The sequence below is a fragment of the Alosa alosa genome, chromosome 19 (genome assembly GCF_017589495.1).
Source record: "Alosa alosa isolate M-15738 ecotype Scorff River chromosome 19, AALO_Geno_1.1, whole genome shotgun sequence".
In the NCBI taxonomy this organism is placed as follows: domain Eukaryota; kingdom Metazoa; phylum Chordata; class Actinopteri; order Clupeiformes; family Clupeidae; genus Alosa; species Alosa alosa.
This window is the reverse complement of record NC_063207.1, coordinates 8,096,634-8,106,596: the sequence shown is the minus strand read 5'-3', so window position 1 is coordinate 8,106,596 and position 9,963 is coordinate 8,096,634. Positions and strand designations below refer to the sequence as shown.

Below are 9,963 nucleotides of genomic sequence, written 5' to 3'. Positions count from 1 at the left end.
CTTATCAAGGCTCTCCAAATATGCCCATACATTTAAAATGACCAGTGTAGGGTTGACTTTCAGTAAGGACTGCTACTAAAACAAATGTGCTCATTCAAATCACCGTCAGAAAACTCCTGGATCTGACTGCTCAGCCAACTTGAGCAATTGGGAAGGAAGGCTTCACTTAGACAGGTTATTAAGAACCCAGTAGTCCTGAATAAAGTCCAGAGTTCCTTGGAGATGGAAGAACCATAAGAATGGTTGATTAGTGGAGCAGCACTCAGGGCATTCTTGAAATCAAACTGACACAAAGTGTTAACTCAAACCTGGACAAAGTTTGACCTTTAACCTCCACGACTGAGTACCTCGTGGCCTTTATAGTGATTAACTAAGCTAGGCTTGAGGAAGCTAATGACTCTTAATCTGCTTGGAAGATATCGTGCAAACACTGTATTTCTCTGTGTGACCCCATGCAACCTTGACCTTTGATTCCACAATCTTAAAGGAGAATTCCGGTGTGATATTGACCTAAAGTGTATTGAAACATGATACCGAGTGTGAACGTATGTCTGATAGCCCATCTCGGCTTGTCCCCTGCACTCCAAAACCTGGCGCTAGTTAGCCGATGCTACCAACAGCTTTTTCAATAGTGGTGCTTCGCATCCGGGCTAGCCATGCAAATAAATCACTGTTTTACACCCATTTACGAGGCTCAATGTATCTCCACACTTCATTGGTAGACTTCCGAGGGCCCTGACATTTAAAACGAGACATTGAGAACTTTGAAAAAGCACTGGTAGTTTACTTACAAGACGATTTATACAGACAGTATCTTCCACGAAGTTTAGCGTTTGCAGCCATCTTGAATTTAGTCACGATAAGTCGAAAGCAACGAGTAAGAATGAACAGGTATGATAAGGGATCAGATTCCAAAAATAATTCAGTGGAAATGCATGGATTCCAGTTGCTGCTACTGGAATAAACTGGAATCCATGCATTTCCACTGAATTGTTTTTTGAATTATCTGTTGGTAGCATCGGCTAACTAGCGCCAGATTTTGGAGTGCAGGGGACAAGCCGAGATGGGCTATGAGACATACGTTCACACTCGGTATCATGTTTCAATACACTTTAGGTCAATATCACACTGGAATTCTCCTTTAAAGGAACCATATGTAAGATTGTGGCCAAAACTAGTACTGCAATCACTTTCAAATTACTGTAGAGTGGTGTATCCCCTCCCCCTCCCCCCTGACTCGCGGTTGCCAACTCGGATGCTGAAACACTACTGACTTTGTGATTAGTAGATAGGTGAAGGGTGGCGCATCAGGCCAAAACACAACATGACATGACAAAACACAACATCAACATCAGTTGAGGGCTGCAACTTCACTTTTTAAATGACAATATCCTGTTGTCAGTCATATAAGTATTCGAAATTAACATGAGTTCTTAATGTCTAGTGACATATCAGGGCCATTTTATGATTAATTGAAATACATTTCTTACATACGGTTCCTTTAAGCACCTAATCAGGCCTTAAGTAAGTATACCAAAATTTTAGATCTTTCATCCGGCTCTGGAGGTATGAAATAATATAATGTGCTAACAGACAATTTTGGCCAATATTGATTTTATTTTGGTTCATTAAAACTGCATTACATTCACAAGGTAACATGTCTCCTCATAGTTGTAAAATATTTGAGATCATCTCTAACATGAGCCATAGCACACGTTTCGCTGGATGTGGCTCTCCAGCCTCTCCTTTGGCCACACCTGGGAGGTTGTTACTAGTGTCTGCGGGTAGTTTGAGCCTATTTACCACTACGACACCAAAACCAAATACTGTGATTGATTGTGTTTCATAGGGATGTTCATTTTAAATGCAATAAGTTCACACGCCGTTTTAGTCATACAGAGTGTGGTAATGATGAACAGTTTCGAGGGGGTGCTGCAATGATGAACTTTGCTGAAAGCAGATCATAATCATCATACTGATTTTGGTACACAATCTTTCCACTGTTTACAGGTTGAACTGCCAGCAGTGTCATGCACATTACCTTCTCAACACTGAGAATTTGCATACATGGCCACGGAAGGCTGACATCAGGCTTGTGGGCACTGAAGATGATTTGCCTGTGGTCCATTTTCCAGTCTATCAGCTCTACTGTGGCTCATTACAGCACACTCAGAGGGAAAAAATCTTAGGGGTCTGCACCATCAGAAAACATCTTATGTATATATATATATATACATATCTCCATTACCAGAAGACCGGGAGGTTCCATTAGAATGGAGTTTGTGCCTAGGCTACCCTCCATCCTTCTGCTGGGTGTCGTGTATGTGGCGTATGTGTTGATTGGTGGAGCAGTGTTCTGGAAACTGGAGGGGGAACTGGTGGAACAGAACCAAGTTCTGCTCAGAAAACAGAAGAGCAGACTGCTGCAGAGACTCACCTGCTTGGACATCCAGGGCCTTGAGGAAGTGGGTCAGGTGAGGACACAGAGATGGAGGGGAAACAAAATTGATTGGTGCTCCCTATCTCGAGGCTGAAACCAACAGCTAGAACAGTCAGGCAGCTACAGTCCTACACTCATGACATGCACCCAGAGGGTATCACTGTAGCTGCCTGTAACCTGGCTGCAGGTCCTGGTAAATAGCTGGGAGAAATAGCAAGTGTGATTAAGACATGCCGAGATAGACACAGATTAAGAGAGACAGAAGTGAAATATGGTGTTTGAAGTTGAAAAGTTGAAGTTGAGGAAGGATTATATAACCTTTTAGCATCGTAATATGAGAGAAACTTAAATTGAAGCGGTGGAATGAAAATACAGAATGGGGACCAACTTATCAACATAGAACATGGATGTTGTTCATTAAAATGTTCATGCTTTCTATATTTAAGATGTTTACCAAGTAAAAGTTTTAACTTCTCAGGGGGAAGATTAGATGAATTTGTGGAGATATAGCATCAGACCGCTAAAAGTGCTTTGAGGTGGAATAATAATGAAGGTCTGAATTTGTGATGTATGTGGAAATTCTTTGATGACATAATTCCCTTCAGCATTGAGGAATATGGTCCAGAATATGGGCTGGTCAAAACAAAGTTACGAAACTGTTGTAAGGAATGAGCACAAACCAATTCTCGTCACCAACTCTCGCACAACACTGCTGACCTTGGACACAGCTATGAACAAGCAGCTATGAAATGGACTGTGTCAATATTTCCATTCCATTCTAACACGTTTATGAGACATTTCAAATTGTAGCACAGCTTGAAACCTTCAGAAAAGTTTTGTGTGTGCATGAGAGTGTGTGTGTTTGTGAAGAATCTTCTACAAAGGAATAGCTCCAGTTGGTGTACTGAATAGTTGAAGGCAAAATTATTCAATTGTATTGTTTTTTGTATTGGTTTTCTATATATACGGTACATGTTGGTTTTAATTCGGTGCAGACATACATTTTATATATCATCTGAAGCCTGACGAAGCTAGTATAAAATACAGACACATTGTACATTGCACACAGTGAAAATGGTATGCAAAACCTGCATGCACACTGCTGACACAGATTAAGATAAATGCATTCAGAGCTAGACTGAAGTTAATTAATGCAGTGTTTTTCAACCACTGTGCTGGGGCACACTAGTGTGCCGTGAGAGATCATCAGGTGTGCCACAGAAAATTACCCAAATGTCACTCACTGGTCCAGAAAAGCAACTGTTGCATCAAAGAATTTATAACCACATGCTCTCATTGATTGTGTGATTGCACTTTTGCATTTGTGGTATGCAGGCATTGTACAACGGGGGCCCCATATCCAGTATTCACAGAATCATCACATATCCCCTTCATAACAACAATTAAATTAGATATAGTCACCTACAAATTAAACAGAGGGCGCTTGTTTTATTGAGCAGGTCTTGCATAGAAGCCATAATAAGGCCATACCTGTGTATTACATTTTTAGGCTATGGTATGTTTATTTTTTCTTCACACAGGATGTTAGTGTTTTGTGTGACATTCAAGTGTCAAAAGTGTGCCGTGGCACAAAAAAGGTTGAAAAACACTGAATTAATGAACGGTTTGGTTATAGCTGACCAATAGTATTGTATTTATGTATTATCAGGCCTAGCAGGTTTTTGTCTATCTAGGCATGTTCTAGACAACACATCAATAGAAATCGAAAGTGGCTGTGGTAAATAGTAGAAACGCCTGCAAACGTCAAAAAATTACAGTCAGAAGAATGTAAATTTATGCACAGCAAAGGTAGGCCTAAATTAATTGTTTCCTGACTGTCTATGCAGTTTATTATCAATGTTTAAAGGTTAGGCAAAGTAGGAAGCAAACGTTAGGAATCCCTGATCAATGTGCTTGGTTATATGATTTCAAAGTTAATGCAAAGTCTATGCCCTTTATGATGCTAAGGTTGGTAATGTTTCCCAATCTTGAGGGGCAAGACTCTTCATGAAGTGAAACCAGGCTACGTGTTTACTATTGTGTTGCTTTACATCTTCTTCTGTAGATGTAAACAGACAACAATCTGTGAACATTTTGGAACTGAGCTGAGACCAGTGGCTGTGAGAATATGGTTTTGAGAATAAAATGCTGTCACACTCTTGATCATTCCATGATGCATCTACTCTGAACTGCAGGCTGGCCATTTTAGCACCTAAACTCTTATTGAGCCATACTGTTGTAATATATGCAGAATGTAGTTAGGAACTGTTTCCTATGAAATATTAAAAATGTTCTCTGAAAAAGAAGTTTTTGGATGACAGCATTTGTTTTTAAAATTGTTAATTGTTCCTTTTCAGATGTGCAAGCTGCCATTGCCAGTGAACCCTGATATAATCAATGCTGTCTTTTGAATTGTGCACTAACAACAAGTTGGATGGTCCATATCCTCTTTAGCCTGGAGGATACAGAGTCCATGATTGGCAAAAAGAATTTTGATTGGTCTAACCACTGGACAGTTTTCTCTTTGCCTCAGTCCATCTTAAATTAGCTCAGGCACAGATAACATGATGGCATTTCTGTATCATGTCTAAATATGGTTTCTTCTTTATAATTTTAACCAGCAGTTCTGGATGAAGTATCAAATTGTGTTCAAGGACAATTGTTCTCTGAAGTCTTCCTGAGCCAATTCAATAACTTTCTCAGAAACAGGTCTGTTTTATAATGCAGTGCCATCTGAGGCCCCAAAGATCACAGCCATCCAATATTGTTTTTCAGCCCTGTTCCTTGTTAACACAGATTCTCTGAATATGTATTATATACTGTGTTATGAAATCTTCTAATGCTGTATAGGCTATTGAATGCATGCAAGTCAATATAAAAGTTTCGTTGTGGACACAGTAGTAGCCTATTAATTTAAACGTAAATCCTACATAGCCCCATTAAAGCTTCAACAATCACAGGACAATAAAATATTACTGTTTTCTTTTTTATGTTTTGGGCTTAGTTAATCCAGTCAGCATCTAAGTATGGTCTTAGTCTGAAGAGCAACTCCACCGCTGATGGCTTCTGGAAGTTTACAAGCTCCTCGGTCTTTGCTGCCACTGTTGTCACCACAATCGGTAAAATGTCTTTATGATGGATTAATTTTGTACACACAAACTTGAACTACACCTGAATATACAATAATTTCCTGTGTATTAGCCACATTGTGTATTAACCACAGTGCCCAATAGCCCAATGAATCAGAATCAGATTGTGCTTTAATCATAAAGAAGAATGAAGAGAACAAATTCATTCCTATATAGCCCGCCCCCATGTATTAACCTCATAGCTGAAGACATTTTGCAAAATCAAAAACCTTGTTTAGAAGTTGGGAAATTATGGGTACAGTACTTTAAGTTCATCCCACATACTAGAATTTTCTTTAAAGTTTTGGTTACATTTTACTTGACAGTATCGACATAAGAGTGACATGACACTGTCATGAACGTTTATGACATAACGCTTCTGTTATTAAAGACATTCGGTTTTTGTCATAACAAGTTAGGTTTAGGGTTAGGATTAGGTTAGGGTTAGAGTTAGAAGTTAGGATTACGGTTAGGATTAGGTTAGAAATTAGGATTAGGGTTAGGGTTCATATGTCACTCATGACACTCTTATGTCGATACTGTCAAGTAAAATGTTACCAAAGTTTCTTTACCACAGTGATTCTCATAATCACCATTGTTTTCATTATGCTCATATCATAGGTTATGGAAATATCAGTCCCCACACTATGTATGGACAGATCTTCTGTGTTTTTTTTGCTTTGGTGGGGATACCTCTTAACGTGGTGGTCCTCAACAAAGTTGGCAAATACATGCTGTCCATTGAGAGAAGACTTTGTGACTTCATTGAGAAGAAGACCAACCGCAAAGTGAGCTTAGTAGTTCTCATTTTGTTTATTCATAACTCTATTGATCTTTATATAGGGTCATTCCACGTCAGTTCAACCAGGGCCCACGCACTTAAGTGTCAAAAAATTCTGAAAAAATTACCAGGTGTACCTATGTTACCCAGGAGACACACTGTAAAATTACTCTTATGTAAGATCAATACTTTCCAAGATACAGCCAGTTTTATAGGGGGAGGGGGTGTCGATTTTGCTCTGCCTCTTTTTTTTGACAAAGTTCACAAGCCCACAGCGCAAGAACTAAACCATGTAGGAGGCTCAAATTGTGCATGCTGGTACATAAATAGGAATAGTATGTAGCAAAATCGTCACGTTTGGTCTGTATAATCCTGCATGGTCATAGCTGTCCCTCAAAGTTGATACAAATGTTATTGGAGTTTTTGGCTGGGCTCTGTTTAAGCCTTCAGAAGACATATTTTTACTCAACATAGGTTCTTGATTTATTTTTCTTACTGAGATAAGTAGAAACAACCTCACAAAAAACAATGAACAGAAAATAAATCCCTTCAGGGTCTGAACAGCAGACCTCACAAGTCTGAAAAATCATTTTGGTTATCATTTTCAGAGCACCCAAACACCTTGTGGGAATATACAAAGATTTTTTAAATAGGTTTTTCTTTATTCTCCATGATCCCTTCTTTTTGAAAACACCAATTTGAAAGAAAAGATCATGGAGAATAAAGAAAAAAATATTTAAAAAATCTTTGTATATTCCCACAAGGTGTTTAGGTGCTCTGAAAATGAGAACCAAAATGTTTTTTTAGACTTGTAAGGTCTGCTGTTCAGACCCTGAAATGATTTATTTTCTGTTCATTGTTTTTTGTGAGAGTGTTTCTACTCATCTCAGTAAGGAAAATAAAGCCTATGTTGAGTACAAATATGTCTTCTGTAGGCTTAAACAGAGCCCAGCCAAAAACTCCAATAAAATTTGTATCAACTTTGAGGGACAGCTATGACCATGCAGGATTATCCAGACCAAACGTGACGATTTTGCTACATACTATTCCTATTTATGTACCAGCATGCACAATTTGAGCCTCCTACATGGTTTAGTTCTTGCGCTGTGGGCTTGTGAACTTTGACAAAAAAAAGAGGCTGAGCAAAATCGACACCCCCTCTCCCTGTAAAACTGGCTGTATCTTGGAAAGTATTGATTTTACATAAGAGTAATTTTACAGTGTGTCTCCTAGGTAACATAGGTACACCTGGTAATTTTTTCAGAATTTTTTGAGACCTAAGTGCGTGGGCCCTGGTTGAATTGACGTGGAATGACCATATATATATATATATATATATATATATATATATATATATATATATATATATATATATATATATATATAAATTTGAAAACAGGCTACCATTCACCAAAATACAGTTCATTTTTTGCCTGAATCTTAAGAACATGTCCTTAACTTCCCACAGAGGTGTGTGCGGGTGCTAGTCCACAGTCTCTCATTTGCCATTTTGGCAGTGTTGTATTTTGTGGCACCTGTGATGCTTATTCAGCAGTATGAAGATTGGTCTTATGCCGAAGCAGTGTACTACTGTTTCATCACTCTCAGCACCATTGGCTTTGGAGACTATGTTGCTGGTGAGTTAAACTAATTTCATCATTAACAGCCTATTATTTAAATGATGAACAGGCTTAGATGCATAATCAGTGTCAATGTTCCGGACCAAAAACAACCAAAGGTCTATTTTCAGAAGCTAACAGGTTCAAAATGTTGTTTGAGAGCATAATTACTTACATTGGTGGAGTTTTGAGCAAGAATGTTGTTTGCATTAACACTAAATTGTCTTACAATGCAAGTGCCTAGGGCATAGAACTATATTTTTCACCACTGACAATGTTCAAAATAGAATGACACTTCTACAGACAAACCTCACCACTCTACCACAGAAGTGTCATTTTATTCTGAACATTGTCAGTGGTGTAAAATAGTTTGTTTTTGATGTGAGTGAATGCCCAGTTCACTTACACTGTAAAACAATTTGGTGTTAATGTAAACGATGTGCTTGCTCAAAACTCCAGCAATTTAGGTAATTATGCTCTCAAACAACATTTTGAACCTGTTAGCCTCCTAGGTGGTTTTTGCTCCAGAACATTCCTTTAAGGTGATGATGGTAACATGGGGCAACTTTTTGAGCAATGTTGCTGGGCAACCATAGCCTGATGAGCCAGACCCACATTAAAATGTAGGATCTGGGCACTCACCGTTCGCAGTGCTCAGTCCGAGGGGCGGGATAATCGGTTGTCTTTCAAATTCCCTCTGCACGCAATAGGACAGCGGCAGCGCTATGAGTCCCATGCGTTTTCCCACTAGCGGAGCTAGTTGGCTAGTTCAAACTTTTGCCATCTCAAAACAAGCTTAACTCGTGTCACACTGTTGGCCAACAGCAACATCCATCTTGCAACTCTGCCATCAATCATTATGTTAAGCCCACCTAACGACATACACGATTTGATTGGCCTGATAGAAGTTTCATTTTTCGAGCTCACAAGCCAACGGAGAGTTGCTAGACTAGCCCTGGAAGCAAATGTAATTTGCTGCCGCTAGGGTGCATCTAGATTTCTAGGCTAGGGCAACCACATAACCAGTTCCATTTATCCTGATTGGATGATCATTATTTGCCAACTGATGAGTAAAGTTATCCAATATATATAATATATCCAATATATCCAATAACTTGTTGCCCAATATCAATGGGAACATGCCAGAACCACAATAATGAAGAGCATTGCTCAAAAAGTTGCCCCATTTAGCCTATCGTCAGGTTTACAGTTTATGCCTGGTCCCGAATGAAGACATACACAGCAATTTGAAGTTACAATCAGTAGCTGAAAGTTAAGTCAAGATTTGCAAAGCTATTATAACAACCACTTTTCTCCCTTTCTTTCAGATAACAATCCTGACCGCTATTACCCAGAGTGGTACGGAGCCATCATGGGAGCCTGGATATTCTTTGGCCTCGCGTGGCTTGCCCTTCTCATCAACCACGGCATTGACCTCCTTGAACGATTTAATGGCTACATGAAAGAGAAGCGGGAGGATATAGCTTCATCATCACAGGGCAGCCAGCAGGAACAGACCCAGGCACCAGAAAAAAAGTCCTAAGTGACAGTATAAATCTAGAAAATGCAATGGAGATCTCCTTTGGGATAACAGTCTATTGTTTGAGAGTGGTTTAGATAGATAGATAGATAGATAGATAGATAGATAGATAGATAGCCTACTTGATCCCAAAGGGGAAATTCAAGGTCTCATACAGACATCACACACAACATGCACTTACAGCAGTAGAAGACAAAAAAAATACTAAAATACTAAATACTAAAAATACTAAAAAAAAAAAAACTAAATCAAATATCCACATAGTGTGCTTAAGGTCGGATGATCAAGCATGAGGCTCTTGCAATGATAAAGTAGGGACTGAGCCTGTTGTTCCATATGTATAGTAAGGTGTTCTATGGTGCAAATAAGTAAGTCCAACAGTGCAACAGTGCAAGAATTAAGTCTAGTTTTGTAGGTTTTAGAGCAACAAATAGAAAGGCCACAAGTGCAGCTTG

The 9,963-nt window shown here is 39.0% G+C and overlaps 1 protein-coding gene across 1 annotated transcript; it reads left to right on the top strand.

The window, feature by feature from the left end:
- Window positions 1–2,273: 2,273 nt before the first annotated feature.
- Window positions 2,274–9,511, top strand: kcnk17 (potassium channel, subfamily K, member 17). The gene is made up of 5 exons (XM_048228294.1): window positions 2,274–2,474; window positions 5,445–5,559; window positions 6,190–6,356; window positions 7,818–7,986; window positions 9,297–9,511. Exons 1-5 carry the CDS (start codon window positions 2,274–2,276, stop codon window positions 9,509–9,511), a joined length of 867 nt encoding a protein of 288 aa, XP_048084251.1.
- Window positions 9,512–9,963: the final 452 nt, after the last annotated feature.